The sequence below is a fragment of the Haemorhous mexicanus genome, chromosome 1 (assembly GCF_027477595.1).
Source record: "Haemorhous mexicanus isolate bHaeMex1 chromosome 1, bHaeMex1.pri, whole genome shotgun sequence".
Lineage (NCBI taxonomy): Eukaryota > Metazoa > Chordata > Aves > Passeriformes > Fringillidae > Haemorhous > Haemorhous mexicanus.
Window position 1 is genome coordinate 68225723 of NC_082341.1, and position 22390 is coordinate 68248112.

The following is a 22390-nucleotide window of genomic DNA, read 5'->3' on the forward strand; positions in this document are numbered from 1 at the left end:
ATTGATTGTAGTGTATGTGTGAATATTATGTATAGATCTAAAGTAGAGAATTATTTATTCAGGACAGAGGTTCCTTAGGCATTTGAGAACAGCAGTACTGATGCACTGTAGATGGCACAGGAGGATAAAGAAGAGGATATGGAAAGGAAAGAAAGAATGCATAAGCAATAATAATTTAGCATGGTAAATGGGCAGCTCAGGTTGGAACCATAACTTGAAAAGAGTCCAGGAGAAGTATTTTTTCAGACAGTTACTGGTGATTTAAAAGATAAAGAAAATGAGGTTTGCCCTGAGATGCTTTTAGGCTAAGCAGCAACTGCACTGTGATCAAAAGGCTTTTATATAACTACCCTGATAAGAGAAGCATGGAGATGTAAACATACACTATACTGAGGATTAAATTCTTTTTTGTTGTCATATATCTTCTACATATCTGCTAAGTTGCTTTGAGATGCAGCAAACCATGAATAGCGGATCCAAAAGGTAGCATTGCAGGCAACACTTACCAGCAGTGAGGAATTATGGACAAACTCTTAATGGATCAAACTTGTTTGGTCCTACCATCAATCTTCACATGCATTTGGAACTACACATAGAGGGTGCAGCTAGATAGGTCATGCTTTCTGGAAACACTTGGAAAAACTCGTGATGCTCAGTTTGAAAAGTCCAGAAAGACATGTTTATAAGAACTGAAAAGGAGCGTTAGTGTATGTCCTCTTTTGCATGCAGACCTCTGAAATTTGCTGATAAGGCAGTCATGGAAGATCTGTAATTTTCCTGCCAAACAGATTTGTACAAACTAAACTTTTAGGGGTAATTTTTGATATTGCTTATATTTATTTATTTTTCTTGGAGCGTTCTTTAAAGATATTATTAGCTGCCAATATCCCCCATGGGTTTGTTTTTTAATGTATCTATGCAGTGCTACAGTATGCTGTTTCTGCTGGTGATATGTTGCTAAGAGATTTAATAATGGGTAAACAAACACAACATGTGGTAATCCTTTTCAAATTAAAAGTTTATTAAATGCTAGCTTGATGACTTTCTGGCTATTTACAATTAAAGGAACAAACCTTAGAGAACTGGAGATCACATGGTGAAAATCACAACTTCAACATTTCCAGCAGAAAAATGTGTTTATGATCTGTGGCAAGCTGTCGCACATTGATATGTCCTATAAATACAGTATTATATCTGTTAAACCACCAAAAACTGGGGTGGGGAGGGGAAAGCTCTGTTAGAGTGACATTAAGGTGGAGACACAAACCAGAGAAAGCAAGAACAGTCTAAATGAAGACGGGTGCTCTGTAACTCACTCGACTGCAGTAGTCTAAATAGTGAGTGATCTTATATATCAATACCATATGTGGTACTGCAACATATAAGCGAAATAAAGCAGGTTAGGAGATGGTGTTTTAGCCTTCACTTCAAGTTTGTCTTGGTTTTAGAAGCTTAAAACAGAACCTTCATATTATTTCCATTAACTCCAGGCTACGTTATTCCTTTAAGCCACAGCTCCATGTAGGGCTAGGTAAAGCTCTTCCCTGCTGCACAGGCTCTCTGGTCTAGAGCACAGTGCAGGGAAATGCAACATAATGCCTCCCATTCTACCTCGTTTGCAGATCAAAGATGCACATTATCAGATCTGGCGTGTCTCTTAGTCCAAACCATATCTTCTCTCCATTCTTTTGAAGTGGTATTGTCTAAGAGGTTCATGGCAGAAGACAGCTTCTGCTTTTGCCACCACCATCCTTTGTTTTTCTTAGGAAAATATTTTGCTGTTGATCTGTTGCTCCTTACAGGGTCAACAGTCCCTGTCAGAGAATAAATGGCAATTTCTGAGTAGAATTCATTATCTACTGTTGTGTGAAAGGTGGTAACAGCTCTAGTAGAGGGAGCTTAGGTAAGAAAATTTGATGCAACTACCAGGAATGTTGCTTTGGTAGGCTTGGATCTAAGTAATAAGGGCTTCTAAAATGCATGACAACTTCAAAACTGTGAGTCTCCATATAGACACTAAATATACAAATCCATCAAGAAAACATTCTCACAGTGAAATCCAGCAGGACCCCTTTCAACTGTAGGATCCACAGGAAGAGGGGATTCACATGTGCAAAATGTCAGCATAACAGTATTTTTTGGAATTGGCAGCCCTTTCATCCTCAGAATAGTCGATGGACAGCACTCATATATTAGTTCTACAGCTCAAACACTTTTTAGGTCAGACATAGGCTCATTTGAAAAGTATTGCTCCACATTTGTTGGGAACCTTCATCCAAATGCTTTCTTTTGCAGCTGTGCTGTTGATCTGACTTGACACACAAACACCATTTTGTGCCCATCTGAACTTGTGATCAGATAAAACAGGCAAGTGGAAAGCTAGGGATGATGCTATCCACTGTAGGTTTTAGAACCAAAGGAAAACCTTTCTCATTCCAGTTGACATTTATGCCACTTTAAAGTTGGCCATTTTGAAGTCCTGAAGCTATGGTCAGCACTGTACCAGCACATACTGATGTACACTCAAGACCTAAAAAATGTGCTTATAAGGTAGAAGGTGGAACAGTCACTGGAGATTAGGATACTAAAGTAGTACTTTTCTATTTTTTAGTTCTAAGCTTCGTGTATTTTTGGTGAACCTAAAGAGTCATGACTGATTGTCCATTTTTTTTGTAAGCAGTAATTTTGCCAAGCTCTGGAGTATGAAATCAAGAAAGGAGTTTTACTTAGCCTGACTGTGCTGGGGAAGAGGTGTTATCAGACAAGATTTTGAGGGAAAGTGCTCAAAGGTAGCTAGTTAGGTCCCAGCACCAGGATGATCTTGTTGTAGTAGAACCGGTACAGTGTCGCATTAGCGTAAACACACTGCTCCCAGTGTCTGGGCTAACAGAAATGTTTGCTGCTATTGCTTTGTTGGATAGATTTGTCACATAGAAAGACTACCTCAGCTGTTTTGTGTTGGAGTAAACACCTGCATGCAGATTTTCTGAGTCTAAAATCTTCTTTCCACAAAGTCTTCTTGTCCCTTATTCGCCCCGGCTCTCCTGTGGGAGCAAAAAGAAAAAAAAATGCAGCTGTTTGGGAATGGTTTTAAAGACACTAATTTTTTTACAATGAACAAATATCTCATTTTCCCCTTGCACTTTATTTTTTCTTTCCCCTTACAAGGTTTTCTGTCTAACAGCATGTGGCTCCTGTGCCCTATGCATCAACCAGAAAGAAAGTTAGAACTACTGAAATGTCTTTAGTTCTCAGATTATGAGCTTATAACAGAAATAAATATTAGAGAGAGAGACAATTTTCAGGTGTACAATTTTTCTGGTTACTGTACAATTTGGAGTATTTTTTGGTCTATCTTCCTTCTGTCTGTCTGTCTTGCTGTTAATAATAAGGTTGGTTTGTACCACTTGGCTTCAGCAGTCCTTGAAACTCGCCAGGGTTGTAAAGCTTTAAACAGTTGCACAGGTCTTTAATTGTAAATTAGTTTTGACAGGACTGCTAAGACAAAGGCCTGGCCCATCCCATCGTGATGCTAGCCGACAACCCCTTACTGCTCCTGGAGCAAGGAAACATGTGGAAGGAATTGTTCTTTTACATTTCACAGCTTGTCATTTCCTCTGCAGGGCAACCTCTGACCTCCCCGAAAGATCCTGACACTCATAAGGGAAGTATTCCCACTGTTGTAAAGGAAGTGGAAAAGCAGTTTAATGCTGCCAAAGGAGGAGAAGCGTGTGTGTCAGAAGAAGCTGTGAGGAAAAGAGAAGAGCTTAAAATGCTTCCAGCAGGTTAGGACTTTTATTGCGTTACTTAATTTACTGAAAGTTTGCAAGTAGATCTGCCTGGCATGTGTGTAAATACCCCCATTTGCCTTCCCCCTCACCCTGTGATATCATCTCGTCATTATTTCACTGGGCAGAGGAAGTGATGGAAGAGTTTAAATCAATTGTTAGGGATCAAAAGCAGCTTAGGCAAAAAGGTACAGAAGCAGTGGAGTCCCCTGTCTAAAATATATTTGTAGGCCAAATGTGTTAGTAATTACAAGGTGTGTGTGCAGTGCACTGACAACATTAGATTACGGCTGGTGTTTCTGTGACATTTTTACATCCTTTCATTTTATTTGGTCGTTTATATCCATGGATCACAACATGTTGCTGTTAGGTGCTTGGGAAGTACTTGTTTCTTCCTGCAGCACATTAATAGCAGCATCCTTTGTTAATTGTGCCGAGCTAAATTACATAAAAGTGCCTGCCTGTATTTACATCAGGTAACATTTGCTTCTGGGGCATGGGATTTCTTCCAAAGGCAAAGCCTGGCAAGTTGCTATGGTGGTTTTTTATTCTCTTGATTTTGTTGATGTGTTTATTTTTTTTATTGGTTGTTTTTGGGATTTTTGTTAGTTTGGTTTTTCTTTTATTTTGAAGTCACAGTTAAAATGTATATATTTATCTGAGAATTGAGTAATATAACTCCTAGGTCCTCTCCAAACTCAAAGACCACCATGATGGCCAGAGGTGGATTTACCATGGGGCAGGGATTTGAAGGTACCAAGGATATCTGGATATCTACTCCCACTTCATGGCCTAGGCTAGTGAGAGGAGATGAAAGTGCAAGTGGGAATAAATTAATCACACCTTTTGAAGGAGAGGGTGACTTTCCTTCTGTACCAGGAAGCTGTAATAGGTCAGGTTAGACACTGAACTGCGAAATACTAGGTAAGAGAGAGCTACCTGAGGTCTGACAGCTGCCTCCTACCTGTGTGAACAGTAGCTTGTTATCTTCTTCCCGTCTGCAGGCTCCCTGAAATAATGCAGTAGAATTTTGGATGAATGTTATTTTGAAGCTAATGCCAATTTCCCTTTCACAGCAATCCATGAAATGTCATTCAAAAACAGTTTCTTTGGAGCCCTCTTTCTCTCTTGACTGTCCAGGAAGTCTGGAACTATGCATCTCCTATCATACACGGGCTGAGTATCTCATGATTAGTGGGCACAAATAGAGGTAGGAGCTAGTATGGCATTGCCAAGACAGGATTCATAAATGCTGAATATTGATACTGACTATCATAGATGAGTGAGAAATAGAATACAGAGCTGGTGTCATTTTTTGTTAAAACAGTGTTTGTGGCCAAATGTTAAGCATATTACAGAAAAAAAGTAATAATAATTTTCAGTCTTTCAGAGGTTCCCATTACATGTCTTGATAAGATCAACACCTAACATGTCTTTCCTAGATTTTGGTTCTGAGAATATAAACAGAGCCCTAGCTTAGAAATTTTGTTCAACTTCTACATTAGTAGAATCTACTTTGAAATTAATTTTGTTCATTTGCCCAATATTAGTTGTGCAAAGCAGCTTAAAATACTCAAAATAATAAAAACATAAGTAGCCTACAAGAACAAAAGGGTTTTAAAATAATGCCTAGTGGTGTTTGACATTTGCTTTTATCTGCTTTTAATTTTTTTTCAGATTTCTTTTCCTTGCCAACATTTGGATGTTTCCACCTTTAGAGTGTGTCTCAAAACCCAATTATTAATTGTGCGGGTAGACAGGTATTCCCTCTCCCCTCTTCCCATCACTAATGTTTATCTAGATCTAAAACTAGCATGTTGAATTTTTATTCAAAATATTTATGTGGAGTTTGGCAGAGACCCAGTGGCAAACACAGCATTTTAGAACCCACATTTTCAGTTCAAGGCAGCCTCTTACCCTGAAATGATGTAGTTACAGAAGTGGCCTGATTTGGAAAGTACTGAATTACCACAACCTTTATCAAAGCAAGGTTCAAAGGGCTTTATTTTGCATCATAATCACATCTGACTAGGTATATTAAAGAGATAATACTATAATTGACTGAGGACTTAAAAATAAAAAAAAATTAAAAAAAGAAAGTTCTGAGTTTACCTGAACTTACCTGAACTACAAGCGGATCTCCAAAACATACATGCACTTTGAATTAGGGGAAAAGAGTTTTTTGCTTATCTTTATTCATGACACGACAGAAATTTTCCTTGATGAGCTCAGTTTCTGGTACTGCATCTATTGCATATTATTTTAATGAAAACTTGTTTCAAAAGTCCCATCACTAAAGCACAGGTCTTCTGATGGAACACTGTCAGTAATGTCACCACTAAACTCATTATCTGCACTCAGAATGATGGAGAGAAAAAAGCTTCATTTTGAAATCCCCAGATACTTTCTGCAGGATGACATATAAACTAGGATTTGTACTGTACTGGATGTTTAATTTGAAGCTTCAACAGTGCCTGCATTTTTTTCTCCACCAATCCTCATCCCGGCAGGCACCTTATCCCCAGCCTTTCTCTCTTATGAAGCCTAATTTCTTTTTTCAAAGCCCCCAGTTATGCATGCACCACAAGTAAAACCCCTGGAAACATATGAAATATTTCTCATAAATATTGTTAGTCTTAGTCAAACTGTTACAAGCAACTGGCATTCTGCTCATTTTTGGGGTTTGGCAGAACCTCTGTGATTCCTTCAGCTCTCTATTCTATCACCTTTCTAGGGCATACCCAGGATGAAGTTTTAGCTCCTATTTTCAGATCTTCTACCTCAGAAGGAATCTTTTGCTTGATATCTGTCTTCTAAAACAAACTGAGTATTGAAAATAAGGTGTTCAATATTGTTCATATTTAAGATTTCAAATTCAACACCCTTCCTGCATTTGTGGAGAAATGTTGGGAAGTGAATTTTGTCCTTTTGTGACATCAAAAGACATTTCTGTCAGAGCAAAGCTTCAGAATAATGTCTAAGCAAAGATGGCATCAGGCTAACCAAGGGGCTTGTTACAGTAGCAGCAGATAACACTCAAAACTGTATTCAGAATTTATTAAAATGGTCCTTCAATATCAAAATACCAAACACAAAACACACTTCATTCTAATTTTATCATTGCCTTTGGAGAGGAGGCTTTACATTTGTTAAAATGTGCTTATATAAGTGAGAAATTGTTTCATTGAGAGGATTGTATTTATGCTCACAAGTATTTCAGAAGCAATTTTATGAAAAACAGTGAATCTTCATTATAATATTTCCCCTTATACTCCAATAATGTTCTTTCCCTACTGAGGTGCTGTTTGCTTCTACATAAAATTTGTATGCAGATGCAAAAATATTTACCTAAACAAACAAACAAACCCCCAAAAAACCAAACCAAAACAAAAAACCAAACCAAGCCAAAAAAAGGCTATTCTCATTGGCAATTCTTCATGGGTGCCACTTTAAAGGAATCAAAGTGATAGTATAAAATGAAGATTGCTTAGACCTCATTTTTTAATACAGGTAGGGCCCCTGAGGCAGAGCCTCATATGGTGGAAACTTCTTTCTGTGCTGGTCTTTTCCTTCTCTGAGCAGGACTGCATAAAGGATTGCATTGATTTTTCCAGTTAGGATCAAAGTCAGATCCTGCTTCTGGTTCTGAAATCCTCAGAATCCAAACTCTTCCATTTTCCAGCTCTTGCCAAGCTATTTGATTTTCCATAGGCTGGTGCATTACTAGGAAAGGAGTGTAAATAGGATCTTCATCTTATTTTCTGTCCCTTCTGGGGTGATTTCTTTGTCTTCTGCTCCACTCTTGGATTGTACCACTCTAAATCCCTTTCCTACTGACTTAAAGAGAGATTGTAGCTATCAGAAGGCGCTGCACTTCTCTTCTTTGGCCCCATATAAATCAGAAGTAGTTCCCATCAAACTTGTGCAAGGTAATTTCCTAGCTGTGCAATTTCTTTTTGCCCATATTTTATGAAAATCATTTAGACTCCCCATGCCCCCCATACATAAATAATAAATATTTCACAGGATCAGCCCTACATGCATTTAGGGTGAAGCTGAGCAAGGGGATATACTTTAAATGTACATCTCAGGTATTAATGGGCCATCAGTTACCAGGGCCAGACTAAAAAGCTGGTCTGACATGAAATCTCCAACACAGAGTGGGATCCCCACTGTTCAGTGGTGTCACCCCAAACCTTGGTTCCATTCTACAGGTTCACTCCTCTTGCACCACAGTACTTGTTACAGAAGACATAACCAAAGATGATAACTTCCAGACTGAAGACAGAGGGTAAAAATAAGTGTTATTCTCCAAGGGTTTGGAAGCAGTAGGACACCCTCTAAAGGGTGAATTTAAAGGCCATGCTATTATGCTCTGCTATTTCCCTGAAAAGGCTGGTGTGGAGAAAGGTAACAGAGTAGCAGTAATAGTTTTGTTTCCAACCTCTTTCCGTGGTGTTTTGAAAACTCAAGCCCCAGAAGAGCTCAGGGGTTTTGTACTGGTAACGCTTTCTTTGTATCCCTCATCAGGCATGATCCGTGTGGTATCTAAACTATTTGGTTGGGACTTAATATCACCCAAAAATGACTGCTCTCAGCATTGTCAAGGTCTGCAAATAACCTTCATATCACCACAATTTTCCAAATCCAGACATTGGTTTTGTCATGGCCATTCCACCATGGTGGGAAAAAATGCCACCCTGTTTTTCCTATTTGTCTTATATGAAAGTAGACATTTAAACTATTCTGCTGGTCTTCTTATTAATAGCTGATCACAGATCTATATCTTTGGGCTAAGGATCTTATTGCCTTTTCCATGCTCTGGTGTAATCATATTTTCCTGCTTTTATGTGTATGTTTCTTGACTTCCAAATAAACCCATTAACAGAGAGTCTGCCTCTGCCACTGTGCCTTTGTCACAGCTAGGGTACCTGTCTCTGATCATTCTTTCTTGGTGCTGTTTTCTCCTCCACAAATTGTTCATTTTTATCATGAATGATATTATGTTCCCCTGTCAGGGAACAAAATGTATTTTGAGTCAATTTACTAAAATAGTCACTGCTAAGTGTTATATCCGGACAAAGTTGACACCTTTGACATTTTCTAAAATGGCAAAAATAACTGTATTTAAGGTATGATTTATGGGTACTCCATGTCAAAGGAATTTCTGTGCTATTACAATTTCTGATGCAGTAGTCCCAACTCTTTCAATGGAGAAATTGCTGATAGTGCAGCTAATTAATGCTTTATTAGGATTCTGTGGTCAATTATAAAAAGTTATAAAAAAGTAAAATGCAATTTAATAATAAAGAATGGTGTGGTTCTCATTTCTCTCTCAGAACTGCTTTGTTTTTTTGCATGTGGAAGAAAATTTCTGCACAGCTCAGTTTTATAAGACACATTCCCTTCCCCCAACCACTAAGTAGGAGCAACTCCTATGATTAAAAAGTAGACTGGAGTCTTTAAATGTCTTTCTGATTGCTGGCCTCTATTAAAAACTTCTTAAAATAATAGATAGGTTTAATTCCTCAAGCCAAAGAAAAATTGTATCATCTTAAGTATTTTCCATATTTATTATATTGATGAGATTTGGCTACTGAGAAAAAAAGGAAGTAAAATCTCTTGTATTGCAAGTTTTAAATGTACCAGGCTAAGGTTTACTTAATTAGAACCTCCAGGCAATAAAGGAGCCCTTTTTTAAATTCTGTGAATCTTAATATGCTAAATAATGCAAAGCTTCAACTCTTCAAGCATGAGACACACATCTGGCAGCTTAACATTTAAATTACAGAAAAAAAACCCACTTCAGTAGTAATTTTCATGAAGAAAAGAATGGGAAATGTATTACAACTAAATTTAATTTCTTTTTAGATTTTTCATCCTGTCTAATTGCAGGCATTTCCCATCTCCTCTTTTATTTATTTATTTTCATACAGATTTTTTCTGTACTTTTTATTGATCTTTAATTTGAGCAGCTTCTTACTGTTACAGCTATTGAAGAATTACATTGTGTTTTTGCTTAGCAAAAATTGTTCAGAGAAATCTATGAGGAATTAAAGTAGTGAGCTCACTGGTATAGAAAGAAAAGAGCATTCAGAGCCTAACAAATAAAATATAAAAAGAGCACGTCATGATTAAATAACAGACTTGAGTTCCTTCTCCCTCCCATTTCTTAAATGTAGAATATTATTGTTTTCTTTATTCTTTTTATTGTCCTTTTTTTTTTTTTTTTTGCCAAGATAATTACTGCTTTATTCATTTGACTCCAAAAACATTGTTAAAGTATTCATCATTTCAGCAAGGCTGTTTGGAAACCCATTTTTGTGCACTGGGTGAAAATAAAAATAAGTAGAAAAATTAAACAAAGAAAACCACAAGAACCATCTTTACAAAGGTATATTTATATTTTAATGTGTGTTTATGGGTCCATACAGGTATCCCATATACAAAATATGTAGAGACAGTTTGAACAGGTTATACTGCATGTGTGCACACACGTGACATACCCAGCAGCAGTATTTTAAGCTGTCTTGTTTATTTCAGTAGACCTCTTCTTTCACCCCAGATGATGTAAAAATCTGTAAATTCCTCATTCCTCAACATAGATACACCTGTACATGAGTGTATATATGTGTAGAAAGTAAGAAATATATCCATAGCTGTGTACCAACACAGACTTAAAACTGTGACATGGTATGTGCATATATTGTGTTTCAACCGCTGTAACACTTAAGAGCAGATACTTCCTGTACTGTGGTTTTAAATAGGCTTGACTGTCTTTTACTGTGTGGAACTCAAAATATCTTAAAAAGAAAAAATTGAAATAGTTGTTAAGTGTGTTTTTTGCTTATTCTCCTTGTGCCATACATTAAAACATGTAATACAGACCTTTATTTTTGCCACACCACTGCTTACTGTGATGTGGGAGTACATTTTTGTTCATTCCACAGGTCACTGCTTTTCAGGAGCTTGAGGGATGCGTGATTTGTGTTTTCTAAGAAAAGTTTATTCTAGTACTTCATGTCCCTGTGCCTTGTTCTTGATCCGCAACTGTGCCCATTTAAGAAAATTAACCTCCTTCTGTCTTCTGAAGAACACTTCCCAGGGTGTTTAAAATACCTTCTTGAATCTATTATTTCTTTATTTCTAATTTTCCCCCTGGTTTTCATCTATGCAGTTGGTATTTCCAACACCACAGCATCTGAAGTCTTCTCTGCATTTATTATACTAACACTTTCGGAATGTAGGAGAGAAATAGCCGCCTATTTATAACTCAGATGAAGGGGGAAAAATGATCAGCCTGAAGTTAGTCAGCATCTTGTTGGGAGAGAGACCAAAAACCCAGCTGAATCCTTTCCAGAGGTTTACCTTGTGCACAAATATAAAAATAATTTCTGTTTGATTTTGTTTGTGGTTTTTTTTTTTCCTTACAGAGGATTGCCAAGATTGCCATGGCAATGCAGACAAGCACTGTGGCTCGTTTTGGCTGGAGGAGGTCCAAGAAGGACATCACAAGGTACTGGTCTTGATAGGAACATCACCATCTCCCTTAAAGCTCACAGAGAAACCACTGGAGCTTGTGTCATTTGAGAATGATTTGTGGTCTTGCTTGCTCTGGTTGTTGTGTTTCTTTAATCTATCCCTGTGAATTTTTTAAGAGCCACAATAAGGCTTCCCATGACCAGGTGTATTGCTGTCTCCTGTACAGTTAATCTCTCCGGCAATGAAACTTCAAAGGAGGAAAGACCACCAAGCAATCAAACAACAGGAGCTTGATCAAGCTGCAGGATGATATAACTTCAGTAATGTGTAAACATGGGATATGTTTCATATGCATCCATAAGCTTCAAGCTCTCGTGTACTTGTGCAGAGGACCATCAGAAAATTTTAGTATCTGTATTTGTAGTATCCTGGCCAAGGAAACCATTAAGTTGGGAACAAATATTGTGTCCTCAGTACAAGTAACCATGGAATTTTATCTGCAATATAATAACACTTTCAGGGTGAGATGCTAATGAAGCTTTCAGATTTAAGGTAGATCCTGAAAAGTGAGACACAAAGACGATTCTGTATTCCTGAAAATTGCTTCTCTCTGCACTATATTATTAATTTAGGTATTTTCCAATGATAGTTGCAATTTTTTCTCAGTAAGTGTTACTCCACTTCTATCCTTAAATCAGTATGGCTGCAGTGAATGGACTGCAAGCATGAACATTCAAATTAATAATTCTGGTAATTTGTCTCACCCTGTTCTAGATACACTCTGAAGCACTTTTAATCCTTTTAATTGCCCATAACAAAAAATCTCTACAGTACTCAGAGTACCCAAAACCTTGTGCAGTGCAGCACACATACTCAATAACTGGGGATTATAATTACAACTTTCCACTTTAGTAGAGTGATGATCTACATTTGTGGGCAAAACCAGATTGGCCAGCTGGATATTCCCTTGCCTTTCAATAAGTTTCCAAGTGTTTTATTTCTTCAGGAAGATAAAGGTAACTGGAAGAAAACAGAGTTTCATATAAATTTAGCTGCAGACTGAGGTGTGCATGGGTGAGTGTCTTCAGCCTCATATCTAGAGGAGGGATGATTCAAGGACCGATGGAGTGGGTGTAATGGGCAAAGCAACCCGGCCCAACCCATGGGAGTGGCAGAGTGAAATTCATTTCCTACAATCCCATAATAGCACAATGCCTTTGAACAAAATGCCATAGTCTTATAGGAACTTCAGTTGTGGGTGGCTCTCAAAGCCACATTAAAGTGACCTGGTTTCAGTGAGGTGCATAAAACCATGGGCAATTCAGCACTGTCTAGTCCCTTTGGTCTCACTGAAATGACTCACAAGCTTACAGTTATTGACATGTTTGAATAGATTTCTGAACTGAGTCTCTTATGAGAATCCTTCTGCACAAAAGAAATGTGAGCATGTGAAATCTCCTTTCAGAGGTTGTGAGAGCCCCTCATTTCTTAATGGTGTGAGTAAATCCCAATGTTCAGAAAAAACCTTGTTTTAGCATGTTCAGGAGTTAGGCATTTGGCCTGATTTATATAATTTGGGTCTCATTGTATCTCTAGATAGCATCTTCTAAGATTACTTTACCAAACAATTGTAGATAGGAAATAATGACAAACTAATGCAAAGAACATACTTAAAGAAAAAGACACAAGTTCAAGGTCATGTTTATTCTCCTCAGAAGTCCCTTTGCTTTTTGTAAATAGATCTTTGCTTTGCTTTGCTCTGCTTTTCTTCTTATTTATTTTTTTTAATTTTTTGTAAATTTTTCTATTTTTTAAATATATTTTGACTTTATTTTATTTTTAATTTTTTAAAATTAATTTTATTTTTATTTTTATGTTTAAAATGTTTTATTTTTATCTTTATTTTTTATTATTTTTATTTTTATTTTATTTTTATTTTTAAATTTTAATTTTTATTATTTTAATTTTATTTTATTTTATTTTTAAATTTTAAAATTTTATTATTTTTATTATTTTATTTTTTTCTTTTCTTTTCTTTTCCTAATTTTTAAAAATTTTTCTATTTTGTAAATTTATTTTGATTTTATTTGATTTTTTAATTTTTAAAATTTGATTTAATTAAATTTAATTTTATTTTTATTTTTAAAATGTTTTATTTTTATTCTTAAATTTTTAATTTTTTTATTTTTATTTGTAAATTTTAATTTTTTAATTTTACTTTACTTTTATTTTATTTATTTAAAAAATATTTTATTTTATTTTATTTTATTTTATTTTATTTTATTTTATTTTATTTTATTTTATTTTATTTTATTTTATTTTATTTTATTTTATTTATTTTGAAAAGGAATGAGAAAGGTCTTTGAATCCGACCTCAACTTTTTTGGGGAATATAGATTTCTCTGCTTTGCCCTCCCTACCCTAAATTCATCTATACTAAAGAGGTGCAAAACTCTCCCTCTAAGTGTATTCTGAGTGATGGGCATTAGCAACAATTCAGCTTTTGTTGCAATGAGTGTGCAAACCACTGCATGTACTAAGATATTGGATGGTAGCAATAAAAGAGAGAATGCTCACAGTCAGTGACTTCTGAGAGAAGTAAAACACATTCTGTGGTAATAATGCCAACCTCATGCAGCTGACTGAGTTCCTGCTTTTTGTACCTCAGACAAGAAAACACAATCTCAGAGAAATTAACTCATAATACTCTTTAACACCTTTGGGATTTATGTCTTAAATAATGTCTTTACATGTACTTTGCATGGGAATAGTTGAATGGAGAAAATTTCAGTGCAAACAAGGCACCTTGCACACACTACGGATTCTGAAACCTTGTCTTCTAGGGAATAAAGCTGGGCAGTCGTGGTTGAAATCCAAAATGTGCATGAGATCCATGTAATCCAAGATTCAGAATACAAGTTCACCTTTTAAAGCAAAATGGTTTACAGAGTTAAAAAAACCCCAGAACCAAAAATGTAAAACCAGCAGATCTAAACAAAAATCTTTGTAGTTTTCATAATTAGCAAAGTGTAAAGTGATGTGACTGCACCAATGCATCCATCCACTTGTCCTCTCTGGACTTATTCACTAAATGTTAGCCAACCCTTTGCAGAGTTTGGTATTGTGCCTGGGAAGGTATTAATGGATATTGTCATGGAAGTCACCTGCAGATGTTTGTCTGGTAAATTATGACCTTATTGTGTCTCCTGGTGGAAGTGATGTTTGGCTCTCTGTCCAGGGGCAATGCTGCCAAACATCCAGGGAATCTCATAGTCAATTCTGAGAGGCAATGCCAGAGCTGAATCAGACCCTGTGTATGCAAACGTGTTGTTCCAGGGGTGAGCACAGATCAGGATCCTCTGCTTTGTAGCTCATAGAGTAATTTAAATGAGCATAAGCTGGCACCAGCACTGAAAGATGAGGTACTGTCCCTCTCCTTTGTGCTGGCAACTGGGGCAGAGTGGCCTGGATCAGAATGGGTCCAGCTGAGAGCTAACCTAATTAATAAAAAAAAGGAAAAAAAAAAAATCCGAACAGTATTAACTCAATTCCCAGGTCAGTTCCTTCCATAGGGCTTACTTACATCCAGATTTTTGCACTGGCAGAGTGTGATGTCCAAGACTGGAAAAAGCAAGCACGTGGAGGAAGAGTGGCTGACTGCTGGTGCCACCATGAGCTTGCACCTCCTTGAGAGGGATTGTCACAGCCCCATTGGAGCATAAATCAATCCATAGAAAAATATTCTGTGTGCAGCTATAGGCTCCACCATTTTAGAAGGTCAAAAAGGTCCTTGGATGTGTCCAGAGGAGGGGAAAACAGGGAGCTGGAAGGCATGTCCTGTCAGGAATGGCAGAGGACTTGTTTTGCTTGGAGAAAAGCTGGTTCGGGAGAACCTTGTTCTCTTCAGCTTCCTGGGGAGAGAAGGTGGAAAGGGAGGTGCTGAGATCTTCTCTCGAATCCAGTGACAGGACATGTGTAAATGTTTCAAAGATGCACCTGGGGAGGTTCAGACTGGACAGCAGGAAGCAATTCTTTACTCAGAGGGTGGCCAAAAGCCTGGAACAGGCTAGAGAGGTGGTTGATATCACCAGACTGTCAGTGTTTAAGAGGCATTTGGGCAGTGTCCTTAACAGCATGCTTTAACTTTTGGTCAGCCCTGAATTGCACCTCAGATGCCTGTTGTAGGTCCCTTCAATAGGCTAGTCTATTCAAAGTGTTTTGAATACATACTCAAAGCAGCTTTGCCACTGCTGTTTCCCACGTTTGTTATAGAGTGAAAACAGAGCTAGAATTCAAAACAGAGAAAGTGGCACCTCTTACTTTGCTAGTTAATTGTGTCCAGCTAATTACCTTAGTATTCTAACTTGTTTCTTATTTTCATTTAAAGGTCAGCAGGAATAACCCACCTGACCAATGCTATGAATTAAAATCAGGTCCAGAGAACAATGCAAGCCAAGAAGAAGGGAAAACATCTGCAGACAGCAATTTTCATTTGGAAGACTTGGAGAAATATACCTTTTCTGTATGGTAAGTGATCTCAGCATCAAACAGTTGCACAACCCGTAAGTTCACCTTGCCATATGTGTATTACAGAGGCTTCTACTTTTAGATGAAAGTTATTGGGCTAAAAAACCCCTAAAAAACAAAACACAAAACCCATGGTATTTTCTTGGACTTCTTAGGATTATATATGATTGAAGATGAATTCGAAAAATTAGAAGAACTTTTTGTCTGAGAATGCAATTTTGACATTTCTACATTGTTTTGAAAGGCTGTGTCAGGGGAATAAAGGCAAAAAGAATTTCAGCAAAATCTTTTCAGCATTTTAGGAGCAATACACTACCTTTTTTGGATGTTACTTTAAATATTATTACTGTTCTCTTTTATAAAATGCACATATGGGGAATGACTTAAATGAATAGATAAAGTGAAATTAAAAAGACTATATAAAAATGAAATCTTTTCATTTACTTATAATTATATATCCTGGAATATCATCTTCTAGGTTATTGCAAAAGTTGGACAGTTATTTGTAATTAGTAAAAAACAATGAAGACCTAATCCTTTACTAAATGAAAGGATCTGATAATCTTTCATATAGCTCCCTACTGTGCTTTGAATATTCAAAATCCAGCTGTAATGTACATTTCTGGAACCCATAATCTTCTCCAAATCAGCCCCTAGAGTTTCAAATTAAGCATCCAGAAAACAAACATCAGAATAGGGTGCATGTCTATGAAAATTTAATTTTAAATCACTTCCCTATCAAAATATGAGACAGGATTATCTCTCTGGCAAGCCAAGCAGCCCTCACCATCTCTAGTGCTGTCTATGCCCTGCCCTCGTTTGCCTTGGTGCCTTTAAAATTGGCAGGAAGTCAGGTAAAGACCTTACAGACACAAAGTGCATTTTCACTGCGGTAATCTGAACTCATCCCTAGAGGTGATTAACCCTGAATACTAGAGAAGGCATAAATCAGGCAGGAGAATAACATACACTCATATAATTAGCCTTTCATAATTCTTCTGGATTAATTATGGTTATTTTGGACAATTAAGGACTCCCCCATCCTGGCCATAGTATAAGAGTAGATTTTAGAGCAGCAGTGCTCATCCAAATATCCTTGCCAGCTCCCACTGTTTCATTTAACCTACCTCAATTTTCAAATTAAATTGACCAAATTATCATCAATTATCTATCTCAAGGTGCTTGCTTTCTACAGTGGTGAACTTCACTTTTTCTCTTCTGTGTCTTTCACAGTTACAGTGATAGAATTAATGTTTAATTGTATATGCCCTATCCCTGGAAGTGTTCATGGCCAGGTCGGATGGAGCCCTGGACATCCTGGTCTGGTTGAATGTGTCCCTACCCATGGCAGAGGGTTTGGAACTAGACAGCTTTTAGGGTCTCTGCTAACCCAAACCATTCTGTGATTCTGTCTACCTTTAAAGTTAGCAGTTTTGATCCTTTATTCTTTTCAAAGTTGTTCTGCTTAAAAGTATTGGGGAAGGGGCTCAACTTCACTCTAATCAGCCTGGCCCCAGGCTTTGAACTCCATAGCCTTTGACATTACACAAAGTATCTGGAAAAGCAGAGGAGAGAGGCACTTGTCTCTGTTGGCATGCACTTCACCTTCTGATTTGGGGAATAAGAGAAAACATCTGCCCTTTCTGCCATTTTGTTTTCTATTTCTTTTCTTTGTCCTTTCCTAGGAAGCCCAGCTGTCCCTGAGCCCCATGCCTGCAGGGACACTGACTTTGCCAGGATTCCCTGGGCAGGCAGAGTTAAATATGGACACAGGAAGTTACAGGGTATGAACCAGATCTTCCTGGTACAAAACAAAAGCAACAAGGCATGTGTCAGGGTGCTGCCAGTGCTAGCTGAGGCCAGTATTTTGTTATTTCAATATGCCATTCTATTTACTGCATCCATCATCCTGTTGGAAATAAGGACCAGTATTTGCCTTATTTACATATTTGTTATGTTCAAGTCCTATGACATTAGAACTCAACAGAATTTAGAGGGAATCTCTTTGCTTCCTGCTTCACTTGTGGTCATCCTGTTTATCAGAAAGAAAAAAATAGGAAAATGAAATGACTCCACTCTTGGTCAAGTAATATAGGTGTTACACACAGCATGTAGTGTAAAGAATGTATAATAATATAATGTAATAATGTATTAGTAACCTATTTCTTAGCTATAGAGTTATTCAGGTAATTTACTTGGGAATCTGATACCTTATGAGTTGTTAATTCCATTTGTTACTGTACCAGCATGATGTTTCCATTGTTACTCATTTCTGTCTGTCTCCTCCTTTCCTTCTCTTCTACTTTCTCCATCAAAGGGCATCAACTCCTCTTTGTCTGTTTCCAGACCTTCCTCTGTACTACAATTGCTACCTTTTAAAAAATGCAATGCAAGATAATTAGCTACTACAAAAATTTTTAATAGCACTGTAGATCTGGGGGCAGCTTAGATCTCCATAAACTTCAGAGTTTTAGATGCTCCAAGATGCAATCTGAGCAATTTCCTTGATCTTTTATTGCAGCTGGTAAATCATTTATTGGGCTAGGTTATTTTACAAAATCCTCTTTAGAAACAAAATCCCATAAAATGTATTTATCATAAAGTACTGTATGACCAGCAGTCTTCAAAGCTGTGCATACCCTGTATTAATTAAAAGCTAGTGTTGTTCTGTGACAAGGTAAAAGTATGCACTGTCTCAGTCTCTCTCTTCCCCCCCACCCCCTGCCTCTCCCAATGATTTTTTTCTCTCTTCTTTTCCTTCTCTCATATGCTCTTCTCTTTTAGGGCTTGCCAAAGGGGAGATTGGTGAGTAAGAACAAGATATTCTTTTGTGATCACAAATATTTTTCTGATAATTGTAATTTTTCTTTCTTCCATTGCTAGAGCATGCTTGTCCTTTTCCATTCATATTAATTTGGCAGTGGTGTCTCACATCCGTAGGCCATAGACAAACCTCCTTACAGTGGACATTATACACGTACGTAATAAAAAGATCATTTTGGCTGCAGCAGCCCACAGGCTTCAGCTTCCATCTCACAGCCAACACGAGTTCCTTTCCCACTGTGCCCACGTTCAGCCTTGCTCAGAGCAGCAGGCTTTTGCTTGGGTGCACTGAGTTGAGGGTGAGGGGGATGAGTCCAAGAGATGAGGTGGAGGCAAAGAGGTTAAAGGCAACAGGCAGATGTGGTTGCATGTTGCAGGGCCACCCCTGCTGCTGAGGTGGTCAGCTGCAGTCACAGCCTGGCAGGTGCCAGGTACTCACCAAGTGCTTCGCTGGCCTTCCTGGAGAGCTCACCCCAGGACTTTGCCTTGCACCACAGCATGGCTGAAACTCCTTTCTCTGAGATTTGTGTTCCTGGAGTCAAAAGCCTGTGTGATCTGCAGCAGAACATCAATATTATTCGTGACTATTGTCTAAATAATACAGGTGACATCTGTAACCTTGAGAGAAATGGAGGAAAGTTTGGAGGAATTTTGACCTTGCAGCCCAAAACCTGCTCTCAGAAACTCTCTAGCTCTCCTCTTCTGTTCTCTGAAACAAGCAAAATTTGAGGAAAAAAATGTTCTTCATGTCTGTCACTATAAAGCCAGATTTCCTGAACATGTATAAAAAAACAGATGTGAGAAATAATTATAACGCTTCAGTGCTTTAACATTGCTTTTTATGTATAGTTCTAGAGGAGATGTGAAAAAACCCCAGATTTCAAAAACCTTCATTTGTCTTAATACAAAAAAAAAAAAAAAAGAAAAAGATAATGACATACACTTTCTGTGACTTTAGGAATCTTCAGGCTTGAGTTTAAATATAAAAACTAGCAGTTTCAATTGCCAGCAACTTATCATCAAACTCAGCTCTCAAGGGTTAACATTACACACTAATATAAAAGTAACGATCATCCTTTGTCTCCGTGCAATTAGCTTTTTAACAACGTGCCTGTAGCTCCTACCCAGGCTAAATGCTGCTTTGAAATATTTTCTCCTCTGCTCCAAACGTGTTGAGCTGACTCTGGCCAGCTTCTATAAAACCAATTAATTGTTGGGCACTGCCTTTTGTGGGGAAGTACCCAGCGCCCCACGCAGCAGCGCCATGTGCTGCCCGTGGTGGCTCAGCTGCAGGCTGGTCAGTGCAGCACCCGTGCAGGACCAGACAGCATCTTGATGCAGGAGACAAGCTGGTAAATCCTATATAGAGTCATATTCTTGCATGTCTGGAATCCAGAGTGCCGGACCAGCCTTTGGACCTCACTTGCACCCATCAGGAGCAGATGCAGCCCTTGTTCAAGAGAGATAGAAGGGGATGGTGAGGATAAAATAGGCTCTTGGCAGCATGTCGCAGCCTGGGTAGGGTGAACAAGGTTGAAGACCCCTTTACAACCCTGCCACTGCACCTGTGGACTTTATGAATTTTATCAATTTTATTTCAAAATGGAGGAGGATACTGAAAGGCAGGAAGAGTTAACTGTAAAGAGCACAATACAGTAAACTTCTTTTTTATATAAAGACAATAAAATTCCCTTTATAATACACATGTGATTTGACATTGAAATAAATGCAGATGCTTCTTTGCTTGGTGTATTCCCTGTTGTGCTTTCTAAAACACCTTCACATATGGTTTGTCTCATTCCTGTGAAACTGCTTGTTGTTTATGTCATACAAACAGAACAGATTGAATTTATACCAAGTTAGGAGGGTGATGAATCCTGCGTTAGAGGAAAATTCTTGCCTGAGTGTTTTGAATTTGTTCAAAATTAGCGTTGCCTGTTAAAAATTGCCCTGGATTGTCCCCTGAGCTTTTCTAAAGATTTCATTTAAATTAAAAAAAAATAAAAAAGAATTCTGTGGCTGCCTATAAATGCAACCTTTTATTCAAATATGTAACATTTACCTAAAATCAAAGGTCAGATTTTGCCAGTTTTTTATAGCTGTCCTAGTAGGATCTGTTTCATGCACTACATATAAAGTACTGCCATTAAAAGCGGACATTCAACTTTCTTTGTGAAAACCAGAATAACCCTTTATTGCTTGCTTTAAAAAGTGCTAATCTTTTAAAAATTTCTCAGTAACTTCTGATAGTCCACCTAAACCCTGTTTCATTGTTTCTAATTTCATTTTGAAATGTAATTAAAGGCAGGCCAAGCTTGAACTCTTAGGAGAAATCAGAAGTCCCACTGTTTTCTTTAAATGCTTTCAAATCTTTCACACATTATTCTCAAAAAGACTTAAGCTTTAGTTGTGTGAGCACAATTCCCTGATTCTGAAGACTTTGTGGGACTTTTTTTTTGCAGGCAAGTCTCAGCAGGACACAAGTAATATTTTTGTTTTGGTCTGTATTTTTTAACATATTCAGGTATTAGATGGTGTTTACTTTAGTGCATGTACTCAGATCTTTGGGGATTGAATTTTTACAGCAGACCAGTACATATTTCTGTGGAGTTTTTGCTTTAGTTTTAGTCTCATGGGAGATTTTTCTGCTACAGGAAAAGTTTATTTTTTGGAAAGTTATTCTATAGAAAAATCATTAAGTATGACTATGGCATCTTTCCTGTGCACTCTAATTTTTCTGAAGTTGTCAGTTTCTACTTTTATTATATAATTTAATTCATATTTGGGCAAATTCCAATGAACTGCACACATTCAGAGATTTTATTTCTTTTCTCTCTTATGCAGTGAAAGAGTTATTTCCCTCTTCTGGTGTGTTGTGGTAAAATTTTGACAGTGAAAATTGAATGAGAAATAAATTGTTTAGAAAAAAATTTGAAGTCAACAAAAAGTATAATTTCAAAATTAATCTAAACTGCTGGAAAAAAATAGGAAACAAACTTTAAAGACTGAAAATAAATGAAAAAGGTAAGGACTCATAAAAATACATGAGTCTTTGCTAAGAATTGTTTTCTCTGGGAGTCTTTTGCAAACCTCTCCAATATGTATGCACACTCTTAATTTTGTCATGATTGGATATTGTTATGGTGAGGGGAAACATGTATTATTGCAGTTACCTATGGACATCAGTGCAATTCTATTTGATGATAATTTTATTTATATGTTCAGGATGATGGACAGAGTTGGCAGCCAATGCGCTTCCTCCTGCAGGTTCCAGAGCTGCAGAACTCCATCAGCTGAGAGCTGGTCTCTAGCAGCAGAGAAGAGAAATTAGTGATACAAAGAGTTAGATGAGAGTTGTCAGTGACTGAGGAGTCACAATTACTAGGGAGATGTTTGTCTGGTTGGTGCTCTTCTTTTCTTTTGTATTGGCTTTTATGTCCTTGAGCAGAAAGGAATAGTGAGCTTAGTCATGGAACAACTTCAGTACAGACCCAAAGTTTTCCTAGAGATCTTGTCAAGGGAATTGGGTGGTTGACATCTGATTATGAGTAATGGAGCTGAAAGAGCAGGGAAAATGCTCCCCAGTGTTGAAGTAGTTCACAGTTTGACCTAGACCTCTCCAGGACTGTGTGTTAATAATTCCTCAGCAAAATGCTCTTTTTTCTCTTCCTCCATCTTAGAGAATTCTTATCTGGTGAAAGTGAAAGGATATGGTTCAAATTTGGTAATTGTTGGGGGGAAAATTGGTGTGACTACTATGCAGCTCTTTG

General features: G+C 37.4%; 1 protein-coding gene across 1 annotated transcript in view; it reads left to right on the forward strand.

Annotated features, from left to right (window-relative positions):
- The window catches only part of LOC132324865 (uncharacterized), a 50223-nt gene that overhangs the window by 2840 nt on the left and 24993 nt on the right, over positions 1-22390 (forward strand). The window contains exons 4-6 of the mRNA XM_059841497.1: positions 3624-3785; positions 11222-11304; positions 15658-15797. Coding sequence (XP_059697480.1) covers positions 3624-3785; positions 11222-11304; positions 15658-15797 — 385 coding nt within the window. The remainder of the gene's footprint in view (positions 1-3623; positions 3786-11221; positions 11305-15657; positions 15798-22390) is intronic.